Genomic DNA, 21,119 nt, shown 5'->3' on the forward strand with positions numbered 1-21,119 from the left:
GGGGGTCCGTGGGAAGTGCATGCGGGTGGGGGGGGAGGCGGGCGCACGGCCGGAGCTGGGTGAACGTTAGCTGAGACCATCTTCAGGTTGAGAGCAACCACGGGGGTGGGGTGGGGGGGGGTTGGCTGAGCATCTACCCTGTTCCCCATGCTGGAGACCCGGCATGGGCAGCGGCCCCCAGGGGGCTCCCATTTGAGAGAGGGAGGAAGACAGCAGCAGAAGATATGAGTAAACCCTGCCGGATCCGGATGGCGGAGTTGCTGTGGAGCAAACAAATCCCAGGGGGCGGCAGGGCTGGGTCAGGAAGGCCTTGTGTGGCAGAGGCGAAGGGAAGAGACGCCCAGGCAGCAGGTTCAGCAAGTGCAAAGGTCCTGTGGCCGCAGCGAGCCTGGAATTGTCATTGAAAAAGTCAAACGGCCAGTGTGGCTGAATGGCGGGGAGGATGAGGGCAGAGAGAGGACAGGTGTAGGGGTGTAGGAGGGGACAGTCGTCTGGGACTTTGCAGGACAAAAGAGAAGACTTGGACTTGGAGGACAGGAGCTATGGGAAGTCTCTGACCTTGGTTCCTCCAGGGACCCCTCTGGCTACCGCAGGGAACAAGACGGGGCCCGGTGAGGGGCAGTCTGACGGATCGATGACAGCGTTTGTTGGAGCCATCAGTGGGTTTGTGTCGGCAGCACAAGCACCCAGCACAGCTGCCGGATGCAAATTAGTGCTGATGTCACTGTGGTTGCTTGGCTTCCCCTCACCACAGCAGATTCCAGAACCACAGAGTATTTCAGGTGCCCCGAGGCTGCTAGCCTCCCACCCCAGGAGACGAGTCCCTCTCAACCCCCATGGGGCCCTCCCGCGTCCCCTGCTGGTGTCCAACCCTCCCCTTGTCTCATCCGTGACGCTGAACTCCATGGTTGCCCTGGAAACCCAACTGTCAATCCCAACCCCCTCCTGTGTCCAAGCCGGAAAGCCAGGGACCTGTGTTCCCAGCATCCTTTGCTGCCAGTGACAGCCCTGTGACACCATTATGGATAAGGGGGTAGAAGCAGAAATCAGGCTTCTGGTCAACCTTGGGGTTCCTGGGTTCGACCCCAGCTCCCGCTCCTGGCTCCAGCTTCCTCCAGTGCCGACCCTGGGAGACAGCTGTGATGGGTTCCTGCATCTCAGTGGGTGACCTGGATGGGGTTCCTGGCTCCTGGCTCCTGGCTCTGTCCAGCCCTGACTGTGCAGGCATCTGGGGAAGGAACCCAGCAGACGGGAACTCTCTGACCGCATCTGTGTCCCTCAAATGAAATAAGTAACTGAATAACCAAAAGAAAGAAACAGAAGGGAGTGGGAGGGGCCAGCGCTGTGCTGTAGCAGGTAAAGCCGCCACCTGCAGTGCCGCCATCCCATATGGATGCTGGTTCTAGTCCCGGCTGCTCCACTTCCTATCCAGCTCTCTGCTATGGCCTGGAAAAGCAGTAGAAGATGGCCCAAGTCCTTGGGCCCCTGCACCCATGCGGGAGACCCAAAAGAAGCTCCTAGCTCCTGGCTTCAGATTGGCACAGTTCTAGCCATTGGGGCCAATTGGGGAGTGAACCAGTGGATGGAAGACATCTCTCTCTGCCTCTCCTCTCTCTCTATAACTCTGACTTTCAAATAAATCTTAAAAAAAAAAAAAAAAAACTTTCAAATGTCACCTCCTCAAGGAAGCCTTCCTGGATAAGACTAGACAGGATTAGCTGCACAGGGTCCCCAAGACACTTCTCTCTTTAAACTGTAGCAAGACACATCCCAGGAACACGGAGCCCAGTCACACACCCCACACCAGGAATCAGAACACGCCTTCGGGATAATTATAGGGCTTCTCTCGCCAACTGTAAACAGGTGGAGCTAGTCTGTGGCAACCATAGGACTGAGCTAAAAGCGGAGCCTGTCTCACTCACTCAAGTATGTCCGGCGCGTCGCCCCCCGCGGGAACAAGGACACTTCTCAGTGAACACCGGGGAAGGTAGAAGTGAGCCACTCTGTGGTCTGTTCTCAGTCTGGAATGGGCACAGGCGCTGGGATGTGTGACCGAGGACCAAGGACTCACACATCCGCGGCAGATAGGTGGGGGCCGATTTACTCCATCTTTGTATTAAAAAGGACAGCATGGGGCTGGTGCCACAGCTCACCAGGCTAATCCTCTGCCTGCGGCGCCGGCACACTGGGTTCTAGTCCCGGTTGGGGCACTGGATTCTGTCCCGGTTGCTCCTCTTCCAGTCCAGCTCTCTGCTGTGGCCCGGGAGTGCAGTGGAGGATGGCCCAAGTCCTTGGGCCCTGCACCCACATGGGAGACCAGGAGGAAGCACCTGGCTCCTGGCTTAGGATCGGCACAGTGTGCTGGTCATAGCAGCCATTTGGGGGGTGAACCAACGGAAAAGGAAGACCTTTCTCTCTGTCCCTCTCACTGTCTAATTCTGACTGTCAAAAAAAAGGGGGGGGACATCATGAATATTGAGTTTAATGTGATTTTTTTTAAAAAAGATGGATTTATTTATTTGAAAGACAGAGTTATAGGGAGAGAGAGAGAGAGAGATTGATTCAATTTGACAATCCGGTTCCACGATGGCTGCAGCGGCCAGGGCTGGCCCGGCTGTGTGTCTGTGTTTATTTCTCTGCATGTGTGTCACAAACAAGGACATCGCGAAGTCAGGACGCGTCTGTCCTCCCACTGATGAGAAAGCGCTGCATGCGCAGGTGCCTGGAGACCGCGCCCCAGCCAGCACGCCCCAGCAAAATCGCCCGCCTGGAGCCACGCGGCCTCCAGACCCTTAGTTTGCTCCAGGGGTTACCATGTTACCTCGTTCGCCATGTTGGTGGGCAGATTGCCCGAGAGTTGAAGTCCCCGGTGGAGCCCTGCAGGCCAACTCCCGCATTGTCCCAAATGTTCTGGTCATTCTTGGAGCACCTCCTTACTTTCTGGCCCCAAAAGATGTTCCAGGCTCCTCTTGTCCTGTCCCTGTCCCCGCAGGCCCCTGCGGTCAGCCGCTGTCTCGAGGACTGGCGCGTCCTTCTGAGTCCTTCTGAGGGGGTCACTCACCCCCGAGTGACCCCCTCCCACTGTGATTTCCATGCGTCAGGCAGGCCAATGGCAGGGGCAATGCTCCAGCAGTTGCCATGGACACCGCCCGGCCGCAGAGCGGAAGGAGATGGTGACGTCACTGCAGGAGCAAGTGCAGGGGCCCCAACTTGGACTTAGCGAGGCCACGGGGGCCAGGGCCAGGGGACAAGCCTCCTGCCAGTGGGCCCCCCACGGATCGCGATCCCCCCAGTGGAGGCGTCAGCACCCCCCACCCCCCTAGTGCAGCCTGGCCCAGGGAGTCAGCTGGGGCTCTCTCGCTTGTGCTTGTCGGACACGTGGGGACCCGTGGGCCTTGCCTGGCGCCCTCTCCGTGGGGCTGGGGCATCCACGCCTGGGGTTGGACGCATTGGGCCTACTCTGCTAGGTCTCCTCTCCTAGCGGGTCGTGCGGGGCACCCTGGATCGGCCCTCGGAAGCTCCCGGCAGCTCAGGCCGGAGCCGGTGGGCCTACTGCTGCCTAGGGGGCTGGGCAGGCTGCTGTTCGCAGCCAAGGATGAAGCACGGTGCAGGACCCTGGAGGTGGACAGCTACAGGTCCCTCATGATCTTGGGGATCCTGGAGTTCGAGGAGATCATCCGGGACCCTCGAAGCCCCCCGGGCAGGTTCGAGGTGGCTGGAAAGGCCTTTGTGGAGAAGAGAGGTGCAGGGCGCCCCACCGTTAGGCTGTCGGGGGACACCACCTCGCTGTGGCCCCCGGGAGCCCGAGGGCAAGGGCGGAGTGTGGAGAGGGGTGGGTGGAGATCTTGACCAAGCTGAACCTCTTCCTGCAGACCGAGCGCAGGACGGTGCAGGTGCGGCCTGGGTGCTGATGCAGGAGCTGTCCCTACCAGCCATGGTCCCCAGGGAGCTGCCCAGGCAGGGGGCCCCACAGACGCAGAACCCGGGCCGCCACTCTGGACTCCCCAGAGAAGGAGAGCAAGGCTGGCGATGACAATGGGAGCAGGAAGAAGCACAAGAAAAACCGCAGGCGGCACCTCGCGGCTGGTGACATGTGGGGGGCGGGGCAGGGAGTGGGGAGGTCACCCGAGTGGGCATGGGGGTGCCATGACCCGAGTGGGTCATGGGGGGTGAGAGTGGGAGGGGGTAAGATTGGGCAGCAAGCCAGTGCCAATCAAGTGGGCGTTTTTATCTGAGTTCCCTAACCTGTGGGTAACAGCTGAGTGGGCGTGGTCAACCCCTGGCTGAGCGTGGGTCCTTCCTTCCTTGCACACGGTACAGGAGCCAGCCCGGGGCACGGCCCCACAGAAACCCCCGCCTTGGTGGAGCTCAGTAAGGGGATGAGCTTATCTGAGCGACTTGCGTACACGTGCGGGAGCGCAGGTGGCATTTGAACACCTGTGGGAATCGCTCAGTGATTACAGCGTCTTGCTAAGTGCGCATGCTTCATTCACGCGTGCTGCACCCGAGAACTATTTTCCAAGCACCTGCAGTGTGCAAGGCCCTGGGGAATACGGCGGGGTACGAAACAGACCCAGAAATTGCCCTCGTGCCTGGCCCAGTCAACATTTGGGCCGGTGCAGGTAACCCTGGAGTCAGCCAAGTCCATAGGCGAGGGCGTGCGTGTCTTTGCGTGTGTGGGTGGTGCCTGCGGGCAACGTCTGAGAACGGGCAGAGTGTGCGTGGGGTGTGTGTGTAGTATCTGAGTGCGGGAGGGTAACCTCGGAGTCAGGGCTGGGGGAGACCCAAAGACCCGCCCAGCCAGGCCAGCAACCGGGGGAGCCCTGCGGACCGGCCGCGCAGTCGCAGTCGCAGCCACAGCGCAGCGGCGCGTCCTACCGTTGCCATGGAGACCGCCGGCTGCCCCAAGCGCCTGCGCAGACGAGTGTGTGCCGGATGGCCCGGTTCTGCTCCCCGCGGGTGCTGGCGCCCGCCCCTGCGGCCGGGGCAGGAGGCAGCCCGGGGAGCTCAGGCCCGTCCAGTGCTGGACGCCCCCTGGACGCGCGTCAAGCCAAAGCCATGGCTGCCTACTATGCGTGCAATCCTGGGCAAAGCTGCGTGGACCCTCTCCCCGCCTGCAGCGGTCACAGCGCGACTCCCTGCCCGGAGTGGTGCCTGGACAGAGGGTGCTGCATACAGGTCTCCCCAGATGAAGGACCAGAATCGCCGAGACTTCCAGGGAAGGTTCCCTGAAGGAGGAACACTTCCAACAGTGCTTCTTTTTAAAAACAGCATTAGGCCGGCGCCGCGGCTCACTAGGCTAATCCTCCGCCTAGCGGCGCCGGCACACCAGGTTCTAGTCCTGGTCGGGGCGCCGCATTCTGAGCCGGTTGCCCCTCTTCCAGGCCAGCTCTCTGCTGTGGCCAGGGAGTGCAGTGGAGGATGGCCCAAGTGCTTGGGCCCTGCACCCCATGGGAGACCAGGAGAAGCACCTGGCTCCTGCCTTCGGATCAGCGCGGTGCGCCGGCTGCAGCGGCCACTGGAGGGTGAACCAACGGCAAAAGGAAGACCTTTCTCTCTGTCTCTCTCTCTCACTGTCCACTCTGTCAAAAAAAAAAAAAAAAGCATTAATATTGAACACACACACACACACACCCGCCCCAGTGGCGTCCCTTGTGAAGATAAGAAAGAAAAAAAAAATCCGCTAAAATCCAGACGTGCTGGAGTTTGGCGGGTAGACAGGTGCACCCTTGAGTTCTCAAATTACCAGGAGTTCAGGGATCCTAGAAGATTTGAGCTGAATTTATTTTCAAGAATATAATGTACACGGACACACGTCTACTGGATGGGAAGGCTGAGACCCACCCCCCACCTGCCCCACGCCCCCTCGCCGTGGTTCACTTTCATTTGAGCTTCTGCAGGATCCTTGGTCAGGGCAGTGGGAGCTCTAGACCGATCTCTGCCCAAGCTTGTTGCGTGCTGTTCCCTGTCGTGGCTCGGCTGTCGGAGAACAAGGGACGTGGTGACGCCTCTTACACCGAAGTGCAGCCTACGACTGTATCGTGCTTCATGTGGTGTTTGCTGTGGGGTTCCGCACGCCGTGTTCACCTCTGTGATACCCCACCAGCGAACTGTGAGTTCAAGGTCGCCCATGAAACCACAAATCGCCTCCCACGTCTCTTCTGAGATCTTCTGGCTGGCGCGTGTTCTGGGACCGCAACGCGAGCTGTCGCGTGAGACCCTTAATGATGCAGAGTCACTTTCCTGTCAAAGCATCACCAGCAAGGCAAACCCGAAAAACCGAAAGTCACAAGGAGCCCAGATGTCAGGCTGGGGCTGACCTCCGTGAGCCGCCTTTGTGGTGGGTGCTATGTTGTGCAAATCTGAACTGGTAAGATGTGTGCTAATGCAATCCCAGCCTGCTTTCTGATAGCTGGAGAGGCTCCAAGGAAGGTGAATTTGGAAAAAACCACCTGGTGGCTAAAAAGATTCTGAAAACCACTTCCTACATCTCACTACAGAAGCATTAATGTGAGTAGGGGGGCTGGCCAGACCTCCACCCCCTGGGAGAGGATTCCACAATATAAAGTGTGAGCAGACTTCAAAAAGCTCATAGAAAATGAGCTTAAAAGGCCGGCATCGCGGCTCACTAGGCTAATCCTCCGCCTTGCGGCACCGGCACACCGGGTTCTAGTCCCGGTCGGGGCACCGGATTCTGTCCCGGTTGCCCCTCTTCCAGGCCAGCTCTCTGCTGTGGCCAGGGAGTGCAGTGGAGGATGGCCCGAGTACTTGGGCCCTGCACCCCATGGGAGACCAGGATAAGTACTTGGCTCCTGCCATCGGATCAGCGCGATGCGCCGGCCGTGGCGGCCATTGGAGGGTGAACCAACGGCAAAAGGAAGACCTTTCTCTCTGTCTCTCTCTCTCACTGTCCACTCTGCCTCTAAAAAAAAAAATGAGCTTAAAAATAAGGTTTTTTATAAAAGACTTACTGGTTTATTTGAAAGGCAGAGTTATGGAAAGAGAGAGAGAGAGAGAGAGAGAGAGAGAGAGATGGAAAGAGAGATATTTCATCCGCTGGTTCATTCCCCAAATGGCCGCAAGAGCTGAGGTTTGGCCAGGTGGGAGTCAGGAGCCAGGAGCTTCTTCCAGGTCTCCCACATGGGTGCAGGGCCCCAAGCACTTGGGCCATCCTCCGCTGCCTTCCCAGGTGCATTAGCAGGGAGCTGGATCAGAAGTAGAACAGCTGGGTCTCAACTGGCAGTCCAGTGTGGGACGCTGGCGTCACAGGTGTCAGCTTAATGCGCTGAGCCACAATGCCAGTTCCTGGGTGTTTTCTTGTTTTTGTTTTGCACAAAACTTTCTGTTTTCTGAGTTTTTTTGGATTTTGCAAGAACAGATGCGGAGTGACAAAGCAGGGCTTGAGCCTGCACAAGCCACTTAACCTCCCTGTGCCAACTGTGTTTTGTGTCAACAAGGACCACTTGGGCTTGGCGGTCTTCTTGCACAAATGCCCACAACAGACAGGGCTGGGCCATGCTGAAGCAGGAAGCCTCGAACTCAGAACTCAACCAGGCCTCCCACGTGGGTGGCAGGAACCCAACCCCTTGGGCCAGCACTGTCCTGCCCCCTTTCAGGGTTTCCCCAGCTGGAAGCTGGCATAGAAGCCGGGCACTGTGCTATGGGGAGGCCAGCATCCCAGCCAGTGTCTCAAGTGCTGGGCCAAGCCCCTACCCCCAGGAATGACAGGACAAGGGGATCCCCAGACAAGGGGAGCACATCCAGGGGTGTCACTGAGACACATGGGGTGGGGGGGTTCCTGGTGGGGGAGACGAGTGGCTCTCCAGAGTTGTGGATTCAGGGTCACACAGCCCTGGGGGCCAGGCTCTGCTCCCTGGCCTCTTGTGTCTGAAGGAGCCCCCCCGCCCCAGCAGAATCTGCCCAGCTGGCTGTGGGGGTGCGCATTCTGGGGACCCTTTCCGAATCGACCCCTCCTAAGCGACTTCAGCTTGCAATCATCCAGATGCCGACTCAGCATGTTTGACCTAATTCCTGGAAATGAGAAAGGGGAGTTGCATGATGGCCGCCGTGTGGGGGCGCAGCCAGGGCGGGGCCTCTGGGACGCTTCCAAGGTCTCCCTCACCCAACACTGAACCCCAGGGCTCGGAACCCCCATGACAGCGCTCACTTCAGGGGCAGTTACTCCTGAGGGTCAAGGTCGGAGTGAAGGGTGGAGCTTTGCCTTTGGAGTCTTCCTCCTTGCAGCCGGCACAGCCAGGGTGGAGGCAGGCGGAGCACTGCACACTTCCTGTGGGCTCAGTGAGAATGAACGCAAACTACAGGGGCCAGCGCCATCACCTGCAGCACCTGCATCCCATATGGACGCCTGTCCAAGTCCCGGCTGCTCCACTTCTGATCCAGCTCTCTGCTGTGGCCTGGGATAGCAGAAGATGGCCCAAGTAAAAAAAAAAAAAAAAAAAAAAAAAGAAGATGGTCCAAATGCTTGGGCCCCTGCACCCCCATGGGAGACCCGGAAGAAGCTCTTGGCTCCTGGCTTTGGATCGGCACAGCTCTGGCCATTGCGGCCATCTGGGGAGTGAACCAGCAGATGGAAGACCCCTCTCCCTCTCTCTCTCTCTCTCTCTCTCTCTCTCTCTCTCTCTATCTCTGACTTTCAGTATTATTTTTGCATCTGGGTAGTGGGATTCCGCCCTGCTCTCTTGTTGTTTCCTTTAAAACCTATCTCTGCATTTCGATGGTGGCGGGAGCATCCCTCAACTGCTTGGAGGGGGGCGGATTTCTCGCCCTCCCCCCCAGAAAACCTTCTACGGCTTTCGACACCTGAATATCTCATCTCCCAGGTCACCCTGGCACGATTTCTGGGATCCTTGAGCCCGCCTTCCTAACCCGGGGTGTCCCGGGATTCTCCTCTCGGGGTTCTATGGCAATTTTTTAGGCGAACCGGCTTTGGGGAGGAGCCGCCCGCCCCAGCCCTCCGCGGCGCCCCAGCTCCCCAGCTGCCCCGCGGGACTCCGCCCCGGGCCCCAGCCCCCTGCCTCCTGGCTCCGCCGAGTGCGGGAGCGTCCGTGGTTGCCATGGAGACCGCGAGTGCGCGGAAGGAACCTCTGCGCTAGTGGGCGGGGCTGCGGGAGGCCCTGGGGCCGCGACCGGGCTGGGCGGGGGCTGCTGCGGGTGGAGCAAAACCCGGGGGACCCCAGGGACCTGGCTCTGCAGAGCACAAACAGCCGGCGCGAGCCAGCGACTGCAAAGGCCGGCGGGGACCTCAGCCACCTAAGATTTATTTAAAAGGCAGAGTTAGAGAGAGAGAGATATCTTCTATGCACTGGTTCTCGCCCCAAATGGCCACCAAGATCTGAGCCAGGTCAGTATCAGGAGCCTGGACCTCCATCCAGGTCTCCCACGCAGGTGGCAGGGGCCCAGGCACTTGGACCGTCCTCTGCTGCTTTCCTGGGTCGCATTAGCAAGGAGCTGGACGGCAGGGGAGCAGCCAGGACTGGAATCGGTGCTCTGATATGGGACACACAGGTTTGCAAGCCACAGCTTAACCCTCAACACTACAGTGCTGCCCCACTCGTTCATTTTTGTACTGGTATTAAGGTCATCACCACACCAGGTTTTTGTGTGTTTTAAAAAACCCGTGGGGGGCTGGCGCTGCGGCTCACTAGCCTAATCCTCCGCCTGCAGTGCCAGCACCCAGGGTTCTAGTCCTGGTTGGGGCGCCGGATTCTGTCCCGGTTGCTCCTCTTCCAGGCCAGCTCTCTGCTGTAGCCCGGGAATGCAGTGGAGGATGGCCCAGGTGCTTGGGCCCTGCACCTGCATGGGAGACCAGGAGAAGCACCTGGCTCCTGTCATCAGATTGGCGCGGCGCCAGCTGTAGTGGCCATTTGGGGGGTGAACCAACGGAAGGAAGACCTTTCTCTCTGTCTCTCTCTCTCTCTCTCTCTCTCTCTCTCACTAACTCTGCCTGTCAATAAAAAAAAGATAAAATAAACTTCTGAAAAGGGCTCATGGCATAGAAAGGGTTAAGGATTCCCAGGCTACAGGAGCCCTGGTGGGTCAGCCTGCAGAGCCTGTCATAAGATGACCTTTGAGCAGGGGCCAGAGTAAGGTGGGGGCAGGACATTCTGGTTGGACAAGGGCAAAGGCCCTGGGGCAGGGGGAGCCTGGTGTTCAGCAGAGAGGAGGTGGTGTCGCCAGAGTGGAGTGAGGAGGAGAGGATAGGAGAGAGGCAGGAGAGATGTTGTAGGGCTCTGTGGGCAGTGGTGAGGACGAGGCTTTTATTCTGTGTGAAATGGAAAATTTTCAAACGAGTAGCGACAGCTCTGGGAGATCTTTCCAAAGTTTCCCCCAGCTGCTGAGCCCAGGTGGGGGCAGGTGGCGCGGGGGAAGCAGGGACCCCCAGTGACAAGGGGCAAGAGATGGGGGGGGGGCTTCAGGGGCTGAGGCCATGAAGGGAGAAGAATGGGATGAAGCTGGCAGCCGGGTCTTCGGCAGCCTGGTGGGGTTTACTCCAGTGCTGGGACCTGGTTCCGGCATCAGACCCTCCACTGGGAGCACCGGGTAGCCCGGAGCAGTGCCAATTCGCCCACTGGTAAAAGGCTGCAAGCGAGGGTCCCCCACCGGGGCCCTGGCACCAGGTGCCTTGGGCACATAGCAAACACCTGGGTCCAGGGAGACCCCCAGGCCGGCCACCTGTTACTACTGCTAGTCCCGCTGTTCCTGTGTGTGTTACCTGGGGAACCTTACAAACGCTCCACACCGCAGGGGTCCTCAGCCAGCCTGTCTGTGATGGGGCCTAGGGACACCGGGTTTCATTTAATTTATTTGAATTGATATTTCCGATCGCTAAAAATGCAAGCAATCCTGGAAAACGAAAAATGCAAGTCTCTCCCGCCTCTGGGGGTCCCCATGCCCCTGCGTGGAAACAGCTGCTGTCGGCAGTACTCGAACACACGGTTTGCATGTGGAAATGTCTAGACTTTGGTCTACACCCGCGCGTGCACACACACACACACACACACACAGGGCTGAGAAGTCAGGTCCAGGCCCAACTGCTGCCTAACTAGATGACCATGAGGAGGTGCACTTGATTCCTGGGGCGCCGGATCCCCACCGCGTAATGGGCCCACCATGCGCAGTCCCTGTCCCACACACAGTGCAGTGGGCATCCGATGAGCTATTCATGGCAAACACTTAGAATAACGCCCAGGACATGGGAAGTGGCCCCAGAAACCCTGCCACATAGTCTGTGACCGTGGAAACAGATCTTAAGGTAGTCATCCACACACTCAAAATATTCGTTGAGCACGCCCCCCGGGGTGCAGCTGGGCTCTGGGGCCACTAGCCACGTGCATTGAAAACCGCTGCTTGGTGGCGCCCGTGGCGGCGTTGGCATCCCCTCCTCCGGGGCCTGCACGTTCGGGAAGGGCAGGTTTGGGGACCGCGGCCTTGGCGCGTCAGGTGCTGACGTGGGCTTCAGCCCTTGGCGCTGCGGATCGGGGCCCCAGCGAGGCGCGGGGCGCGGCCACACCCCGGCGGGGGAGGAGAGCGCGGCTGCCCCGAGGGGAGTGGACAGCCCCCCTGTCAGTCTTCCCGGGGCCGGGAGTGTAAGAGGAGAAGGGGAGGTGGGCCTCCCGGCGGGGGGCGGGCGCCGAGCGGCTTCCTGGCCTTGGGCTGCGCCGCCCCGAGCGCGCGGGCTGGGAGGTGGGAGGCGCGGCAAGGTCAGGCCGGAGCCGGGCGCCTGCCAGCCTTGGGGGCGGGAGACCCTCCCGCGGGGGCTGGGCCGAGGCCTCCCGGCGCTCGGCCATATTGAATAGCCTCGGCCTGTCCGTCTTTGTCCGCCGAGTCCGCTCTCAGGTTCCCACCCACGTCCCGGGTGCCTGGGGCGGCAGGGAGCCGGTGGGCCCCGGCCGACTTGGCGTGGCCTTCGAGGCTGGGGACCCACGTCCCTCTGGCTCCCGCGAGCGGGCTGCGCGCTGCTTCCCCACCAGCGTCGGGGTGAGCAGAATCTGGGCACGCACTGGGCTTGCTGCGAGCGAAGAGCCCGCCCGGTCCCTGGTTCCCCTACCTCTGCCCCAAGACCCGAGGCTGCTGGTAGTTTGTTCGGGCTCTTGGCCCGCCGGCCCCAGAGACCACCCTGGAGATCTTAAAGACCCTCGAGAAGAGCCACGTGGGGGGCTGGTTCCCCTGGGGCTTCCTGCCGTCCCCCGACAGCCTGATCCTATGGAGCGTGCCGGACTCCTGCAAGGATGTGGACTTGGACGTGCTGGTGGAGGCCCTGAAGCCGGTGGGAACCTTTAAGAAGATCGGCAAGGTGTTCCGCCGCGAGGAGGACTCCACCGTGGGCATGCTGCAGATCGGGGAGGATGTGGACCACCTGCTCATCCCCCGGGAGATCCGGCTGGCCGGGGCCGTCTGGAGGGTCATCTCCAAGCCGGCCACCAAGGAGGCGGAATTCCGGGAGCGGCTGACCCAGTTCCTGGAGGAGGAGGGTCGCACCCTGGAGGACGTGGCGCGTCTCATCGAGAAGAGCACCCCGCACCCGCCGCAGCCCCCCAAAAGGCCCAAGGAGCCCGGAGGGAGGCGGCGCGTCCCGCAGATGGCCACGCCGCCGCCGCGGCTGGTCGTGGGCACGTACGACAGCAGCAACGCCAGCGACAGCGACTTCAGCGACTTCGAGGCGTGCAGAGCCCAGGCCGCCAGGGGCGCGCGCCGCGGCCGGAGGGTGCGCAGGATGCCGGTCAGCTACCTAGGCAGCAAATTCCTGGGCAGCGACGTGGAGAGCGAGGACGACGAGGAGCTGGTGGAGGCCTTCCTGCGGCGCGGGGAGAAGCAGCCCAGCGCGCAGCCCGCGCGCCGCCGCGTCGCTGTGCCCGTGCCCGTGGTGGAGGACAACCCGGGGCCGCCGCTGTCCAGGGCCGACCGGTGGCGAGAGTACGTCGGCCGCGTGTCCTGGGGGAGGCTGAAGCAGAGGGTGAAGGGCTGGGCGCCCAGGGCCAGCCCCAGGCTGGGCGAGGCCAGGAGGGCCTCCACCGAGGGCGTGGAGCCAGAGCGCGCTGGTGGTGGCGGCGGCGGCCGTGGGGAGGCGGGCATCGCTGGAGGGGCGCCCAGGCCCAGGCGATGGAGGCCCAAGATCACCTGGGCCTCCTTCCGCCTCCGTCGGAGGGCGGGGGCAGGCGTCCTGGCCGACCAGGGGGCAGGGGCTGCAGAAAATCAGAGGGCAGAGGCCGTGGCTGACCAGGGGGTGGCAGCTGCAGATAATCAGAGGGCAGAGGCTGTAGCTGACCAGGGGGCAGGGGTTTTAGATAGCCAGAGGGCAGAGGTCTTAGCTGACCAGGGGGTGGCAGCTGCAGATAATCAGAGGGCAGAGGCCATAGCTGACCAGGGGGCTTTAGATAACCAGAGGGCAGAGGCCTCAGCTGATCCAGGGGAAGAAGGTCCAGATAACCAGAGGGCAGAGGCCGTGGCTGACCAAGCGGCTGGGGTTTTAGATAGCCAGAGGGCAGAGGCCTTAGCTGACCAGGGGGTGGCAGCTGCAGATAATCAGAGGGCAGAGGCTGTAGCTGACCAGGGGGCAGGGGTTTTAGATAGCCAGAGGGCAGAGGCCTTAGCTGACCAGGGGGTGGCAGCTGCAGATAATCAGGGGGTAGAGGCTGCAGCTGACCAGGGGGCAGGGGCTTTAGATAGCCAGAGGGCAGAGGCCATAGCTGACCAGGGGGTGGCAGCTGCAGATAATCAGAGGGCAGAGGCTGCAGCTGACCAGGGGGCAGGGGCTTTAGATAGCCAGAGGGCAGAGGCTGTAGCTGACCAGGGGTCAGGGGCCTTAGATAACCAGAGGGCAGAGGCCTCAGCTGATCCAGGGGAAGAAGGTCCAGATAATCAGAGGGCAGAGGCCTTAGCAGACCAGGGGGCAGGGGCTTTAGATAACCAGAGGGCAGAGGTCTCAGCTGATCCAGGGGAAGAAGGTGCAGATAATCAGGGAGCAGAGGCCTCAGCTAATCCAAGGGCAGGGGCTGTAGGTAGTCAGAGGGCGGAGGCCTCAGCCATCCAGGAAGCTGAAACTCCACCTGCCCTGGGAGCCACAGGGCCCGTGCCAGGAGCCAGGGCCCGCAAACCGGTCAAGACCGTGAGATTCCAGACCCCTGGGCGCTTCTCGTGGCTTCGCAAGCGCTGGAGAGCCTTCTGGAACAGCCCCCGGCTGCCAGTCCTGCCCAGGAGAGGCCCCCGGGCAGGGGAGGCCAGGAGCCTCCGGGTGCTGAGGGCGGGGGCCAGGGCCGAGGGGGGGCGGGGGGAGCGAGAGCAGGAAGCCCAGCTGTGAGGGGGCTCAGGCGGGCACCTCGGGGAGCCTGGTGGAGGGACCCCTCGACCCCGCCCTCCGCCCGCTGAGCCGCTTCCCTTTCTCGTGAAAGTTTTCTCTCTCATGCATTGGTTTAAAAACAAAAACAAAAACAAACTCCGTGTAGCAACCCAGAGAATGTAAAGAAGCCGAGACTGTGGGGCTGCCTCGCCCACGTCTCGTGCGTCCTCAATGCGGTTCCTGGTGCTCAGCCGCGGACGGAGCGGATTCCCGCCTTTCCCTGGTTCCCTCTTGCCCGCCTGTGTCACGTGGGCAGCCTCCTTGAACTTGAACCGAGGCTTCGAGCCAACAAGCAAATAAAAATGCTTACGAGTCCATTTCTTAGCTTTGGACTTGGCAACCGACAAATGCCTCTTGCTGCTGTCCCGTCCCGGCCTCCGCGATGGCTCTCCTGTCTTTATGTCGCCGCTTTGCCTGCCATCCCTGCACCCTTGGGCTCTGCTGGTTCCGAGGGTGCTCAGCCCAGGGCTTGCACACTTCACCCCAATCTTGGGTATGGGGATTCTGAACCCCCACCCCGGGGGGAAATGCATTAAAAAGACAAGAGTCCCAGGACACTGGCACCAGCGATATGGATTGGCCTGGGCTGGCTCTGTGGGTTCTGACCCAGCTCTCCTAACATCCGGGCCAGGTGTGGGGAAGGGGCAAGGAGGCGGGTTGCTAAGGCCGGGTGGGGGGAGGGGAGAGAGTCTGTCTGAACTGCCTGCGCGCTTCACCCACCAGCCCCCAGCTACGCTGAACACGGGAGAAAAGGGCGTTCGCCCCCACGCCCCACCCCCACCCCATTTTGTCTTCCTGGCCCGGGGCAAGCCTGGCCTCAGGTTCTTAGCTCCTCCCCTGGGAACTGGAGAATTGCGTCCCGCCCGCGCCCTCGCTTTCTCCTCCGCCTGCTGTTTTCCGAGTTTCCCGGCTGTGTTGCGGGGGAGGGGGTCGTTGCTAGGACCCCCGTGCTCGGGGCAGTGGGCGCCCAGCTGCGAGGTTCCCGGGCAGCCCGAGGCCCCGGGGAGGTGTGAAGTGGGCCCCGCCTGGGGCTGGGGGTCGAGGGGACGTGGCTCCGGACTGACTGAGCGCCCACACTGTGGTTGGCGGTGGCCGTGGGCCTGCCTTGGAGCGGTGACCACGGCGGACCTGGCGAAGGGGAACGCAGAGTCAGGGAGAATCAGACGCGGGGAGAAGCCGTGGCCGGGAGCTGCAGGCTGCAGACTGCCCCTCCCCGCCCGGCCGCCCGGCCGCCCGGAACTGGGTGGGTCTGGAGGGGCGGGCATTGGGGTCCGAGGGACGGAAAGGGGTGTGGCCCTAGCAAATAGGTGAGAGGCCAGATGGGCTGAACACCAAGCCGGGTGCTGATTTCACAACCCTCAGCAGCGTGGGCTCCGCCCGCTTCACGCTGCGCGCACGCACGCCCCCAGACCCAGCCTGGAAGGCAGCGCGCGCGCACACACGCGCGTCTAAGCCCCGTGCAGACCCAGGCGCGCCCTGATCGGACGCCAATGACTGAGCAGTCTGTCGCGACTTGCGCCCGGGTGGGTGCGTGGCCACACACGGGTTGTGCTCACGCGCGCGCTGTGCTGGGTGCACGCGCCCTGCCCGGCTGTCGCGAGCACCCACAGTCACGCAAAAGCAGCCCAGGACGGACACAGACAGAACTACCCACAAACACAGCAGCTCTCCTCGCAGCCTCTCTGCACACACCCTGAGAGCGTGGACACATCTGCTCCGGGATGCCTCCCACCTCCCCTCTCCGTGGGACACAGCCCTCCCCACGCCACCTCTCGCCGTCCACAGCAACCCCAGCACGGGAGGCCCCAGAGGTTGGGAGGAGCCCGGGGTGACCCAGAGCTCCTGGTGTCTGTAGCGTTGTGCCTTCCAACGTGGACTCCAGGTGACCGAGGGGAGGGGCCCAAGACCCCACGCCCCCTCCAGCAGACGACACGTGGGGGGGACAGCAATGGGACATGTTGGGCCCCCAGCTGAAGCCTTGGTGGGTGACAGAAGAGACAGCGGCAGGGGATTGGGGTAAGGAGGGGCTGGGGGTCCCCCCGCACCACCATGTGCCCTGGGGTAGCCAGGGGGCATCCCCCCAGCCCTGCAACAGCCGGAGCTGCGTCAATCCGAAGCCAGGAGCCAGGTGCTTCTCCTGGTCTCCCATGCGGGTGCAGGGCCCAAGCACTTGGGCCATCCTCCACTGCACTCCCGGGCCACAGCAGAGAGCTGGCCTTAAAGAGGGGCAACCAGGACTAGAACCCGGCGCCCATATGGGATCTGGCTCTGCAGGCGGAGGATTAACCAAGTGAGCCACAGCGCCAGCCCCCCAATTATTTATTTTTAAAAGCTTTATTTTGTTTATTTGAAAGGCACAGTTATGGGGGCAGGGGGAGACAAGAGGCAGAGATCTACCATCCACCGGGTCACTTCCCAGATGGTCACACCGGCCAGGGCTGCGCCAGGCTGAAGCCGGGAGCCTCATTCGGGTCTCCCACGTGGGTGGCAGAGGGACCCAAGCTCTGGAGCCATCGCTGGGGCCCCTCGTGGTCCCCGTTGGCAGGGAGCTGGATGCCGGAGCTAGAGCTGGATACGGAGCCCAGGCCCTCCGCCACGGCCCGGGCAGCGTTTTAACCGCCAGGCCAAGCGCCCACCACACCTGAACTGTGCTTTGGGGAGCACTCTCGGAGAAACAAGTGAGTCCGCGGCGGACAGCCCGTCGCAGCACCCCAGCCCCGACCCACCCGCGCGCAGGCCGGCGGCGCCCAGTCCCCCGGCGCGCTCCAGCCGGGGCGCCCGCAAGGTTTGCGTGGCGGTGCTGCAGCGCCGCCTGGCGGGCGCGCCCGGCTCTGCCGCGTGGGTGCGGGCGGGGTCGGGGCACAGGGTCCCGCGGCTTCTCTCCCGGCGGTTCTAGAACAGGGCCACGCTGCCGGAGCCTCGGGACCCCCCTTCCCCCACTTTAGCAGCCCCAAGGGCCCACGCTGACTCAGCCTCTGAAGGAGGGGGAGGTGGGAGCGGGCGGGGTGGGGTCTGGAGCGGGGCCCGGAGTAAGACAAACTCGGGTCTGAACTCCCCCCTCCCTTTTTTCCCCCGAGTCTCAGTTTCTTCATCTGGGAAATGGGAGTGAAACCCCGCCTCCATCCAATTTCTCCAAACCTACGCTCCTTACCGCACGTGCGCCCTCTCGTTCTGCAAATCGTTTCCCTCGCTTCCTGCGGCCCCCACGACCCTGCCCAGGTCCAGCCCCTGGCCGGGTCCCCCAGCCCCGGTCTCCGGCTCCAGCCTCGCCCCTTGATGGCTGCGGCTCTTACAGCACACGGCTCTCCGTCCCCTGCGCGAGACCCTCCCGGGGACCCCCAGCACCTCATCCCGGCCTTCGCGGCTCTGCCAGGCTGAGCCCCCGCCACGCCACCCTCGGGCGCCCGCGCGGTCGCTTGGAGCCAGGACCCGAGGAGGAGCCTGCGCCGGCCCCGTTGCGCGCTAGTGGTGTGCGGGGCGCTGTGTGAGGAGGCTTTCCCTGCGGGATGCGGGGTCTCTGCGCGGCCGGCCTTCAAGCCGACTCTATGGCTAGAAGGCAGCAGATGGGACAAGAGACGCGGGGGATGGCGTGGTGGGGGAAGGGTGCTTCCAGGGCTCACTCCCACCCACCACCCCCTGCCCACCCCACGCTGCTCCTGCTCCGTGGATGCACCTGACGGCCCTGTTGTCTTGTTGTCACTAGAATGGAGGGTCCAACGACCCCTGGGAGCCCTGGACAGTGCTCCAGCTTCCAGGCCACCACGATGTGCCCTCAGCTCACCCCGGTGCTCCCTCCCGCCACCCGCTCCTCCCTGCCTGGGGTTTTGGGGGCAGCTAGTGAGGGTCATTCGGTCTGGGTTCAGAATCCAGCGCTGTGCGTCTCTGAGCAGGTCACCGGCCCTCTCCAAGCCTCAGTCGTGCCTAAACTTGCACCGAAGCCCTCTGAGGCCCTGCAACAGTGCCGTGCAGTAAGAGCTATAGAAATGGGGCCGGCGCTGTGGTGCAGCAGGTAAAGCCGCCGCCTACAGTGCCAGTATCGCATATGGGCACCAGTTCAAGTCCTGGCTGCTCCACTTCCGATCCAGCTCTCTGCTGTGGCCTGGGAAAGCAGAAGATGGCCCAAGTGCTTGGGCCCCTGCACCCGCGTGGGAGACTCGGAAGAAGCCCCTGGCTTCAGATCAGCTCAGCTCTGGCTGTTGCAGCCAATTGGGGAGTGAACTAGCGAATGGAAGACCTCTCTCTCTGCCTCTGCCTTTTAAATATTTTTTAAAAAAAGCTATAGAAATGACAGCTGTCGTTGTGCATAGTGATCAGCGTCGAATCCCAGTTTCCCGCTTCAGAGCGGACTCACCTATGCAGGTTACCCCCCACCACCACCACCGTGCACCTGCGCGCTCAGGCAGCACCACAGCTACGCCTCTCACCAGCGGTCTTTGAGCGCCACCTGGTGGGCACCATGAGCGCCGCGGCGTGCGCGGGCTGGGGGCGGCGGGGAAGCAGAGCCCTCCTCCCTCGAAGGGCGCCTGGCTGCCCCCGATGCACCGAGGCAAACCGTCACGCCACGTCCTGCACGCCGAGGGGCGAGCCGGGGACTCCTGCCCACTCGCTGGCTCTGCTCCTCCCTTCGCACTGGTCTCGCTTCCATTTTGCAGTTACTTGGCTGCGGGCATCAGAAAAGCTGGCGGCCAGGCGTCTGGGAGTCCCTGAGGCGTGACCACCCCAAAGGAAGCACCCGCACTCTGGGGGCTCAAGGCGACCCCGGACGGACTCGTTCAGATTTGAGGCTGCGGTCTCCATGGGCACCCGGCTGAGGGCGGCGGTCAGGCCCTGGGGCACTGGTCTCCCCGGTCCCTGTGCCCTCAACCACAGCCAGAACTTTCCCTCTTGGGATGAACTTGACAGCTGGAGCCCAGCCGGACTGGATGGGGAGAGATCATTACAAAAAAACTTGCTGGTTCACTCCCCAAATGGCTGCAACAGCCAGGCTGAAGCCAGGAACTCCACTGGGTCTCCCACGTGGGCGCAGGGAGCTGGATCCGAAGTGGAGCAGCCGGGACTCGAACCTGTGCCTACTGCAGGCGGCGACTGTATCCACCGCTGTGCTGCAGGCCGGCCCTGGCGATCTCTTTAAAGGCCCTCTTAGGAGCTCAAATAAAGCTCGCCCCCCTCATCCTAGGGCACTGCATTTGCTGCCACTGTTAGGTCACGTGGGGCCTCGGGGGGAAGTCTCGGACGGCGCGGTCAGGGGAAGCTCGTCCCACAGACAGAGCGGCGAGGCCACGGGCGTCCTCCACTCGCAGCGCCACCTGCCATCCTGAGCTGGTGGCCTCGCGGCCTCGCACGCAGTGCCCCGCGCGGCCGGCAGAGGGCGCAGGCCACCTCCCGCGCGGGAGCGCAGCTCGCTCAGCTGTGGGGCAGGGTTGGCTCGCTGGTTTCCGGGCTTTGCTTCTGCACTGGGTACATTTTCTCTGGCTCCAGGCTTGCTGGGAGGTGCCTCTGCCCGCTGGCCACGCTCAAGGGTCCCAGCGCCAACGGGGGCATTTGTGAACCTGGGCCGGGGGAGCTGGGAGCACTCGAGTATTCGGAGCATCCGCCTCTTGGCCCGGCAGCTGCCCACAGGGGCTCAGCTCAGCAGGACCCATGGCCCTGCTGGGTCTCCACGTGGCCTCCAGGCCTGGCGTGCCCGGTCCTAGGACCGCTAACTGGGGTGGTGCTGGTGGGAGGTGAGGTCAGGGTGGGGGAGCCCCAGAATATCCTAGAAGAGGAAGAGGAAGGCCACGGTCGCCCCCCCCCCCCCCCCGCCTCACCCCGCACCCTGGGAAGAAACAGCCCAACAGCTCCTGGGCCGAGGGCGGGCTCCCGGCCTGGTGACCGCAGCTGACAATGGGCCCAGTGGAGACTGCAGCTCCCACGCGCGGCCTGGTGCGTCCCAGCCTGACCTGCTCCACGCCACGTGCTCGCCACACACACACACCCCTTGCACAAAGCCCGCGCTAGCACAGGGCTGAGACCTGCGTCCCCGCAGAACACCCGCCTCCAAGCCGCTGACCACACCGAGCTGGGCGGTGCTGCCGGCCCAGGCAGAGCCCGGTTCAAAGCCCGAAGGCCGGCTTCTGCGGGAAGCTGGGGAACCCGGGGCGCCCCCCGTCAGGGGGCCTGGGCGTCGGGGTGCAGAGCCCACCTGGGGCAGGCGCGGGCCACAGGCGAGGCAGCGTAGGCTTTTTAGCTCTGATCTGTATTGGAGAGGGAGAGGGGTGGAGAAGGGAGAGGGGGTGTCAGCCGCTGGTTCACGCCGTCTGCGTGCGGGAGCAGCAGCCCCCCCCCCCCCCAGCACCACGGCCAAGCGCTCGCTGCTGTTGGAGCCGGGACCCAGCCAGTGCTCTGGTGCGGGACACCTGCGTCTCCACCGCACGCCGGCCCGGGCTTCCGGTCACCCGGGTAAAGTATGATCCCCGAGGGATTCTGGGAAGACAAAGCCCAGCGGAAGTCTAAACCAAGGCAACTTCCGGTCTGGGCTGTGGGGGGGGGGCGGAGGGCGGAGCGCAGACCCCGCAGGCTTCCCGTGCCTTTGTGGACACCAGAACGCGCCGACCTCAACATCTTTTGCACCAGAATAAACTCGAGTCCGTCTCCTCAGGAACGCCGCGGAGTGCGGCCCGAGCCGGGTCACCCTCACAGGCCTGGGCGCCTGGTGTCAGTGACAGCGCCCCCGGGCGGGACCGACCCAGGCTCCTGACCGGCAGCTCCAGCACCTGGCACGGGC

At 62.7% G+C, this 21,119-nt stretch overlaps 2 protein-coding genes across 2 annotated transcripts; both read left to right on the plus strand.

Annotated features, from left to right (window-relative positions):
* The first annotated feature begins 3,138 nt into the window (after nt 1–3,138).
* Nucleotides 3,139–6,095, plus strand: PNMA8C (PNMA family member 8C). Its single transcript, XM_070063497.1, is given in 7 exon segments — nt 3,139–3,173; nt 3,264–3,782; nt 3,784–3,834; nt 3,836–3,891; nt 3,894–3,960; nt 3,962–4,093; nt 6,023–6,095. Coding segments are annotated over 7 exon segments (933 nt in total).
* A 5,508-nt stretch (nt 6,096–11,603) lies between these two features.
* On the plus strand, nt 11,604–14,673 carry CCDC8 (coiled-coil domain containing 8). The gene has a single exon (XM_070062061.1). It carries the CDS (start codon nt 12,347–12,349, stop codon nt 14,315–14,317), a length of 1,971 nt encoding a protein of 656 aa, XP_069918162.1. The 5' UTR covers nt 11,604–12,346; the 3' UTR covers nt 14,318–14,673.
* Nucleotides 14,674–21,119: the final 6,446 nt, after the last annotated feature.

Source organism: Oryctolagus cuniculus, chromosome 18, assembly GCF_964237555.1.
Source record: "Oryctolagus cuniculus chromosome 18, mOryCun1.1, whole genome shotgun sequence".
Lineage (NCBI taxonomy): Eukaryota > Metazoa > Chordata > Mammalia > Lagomorpha > Leporidae > Oryctolagus > Oryctolagus cuniculus.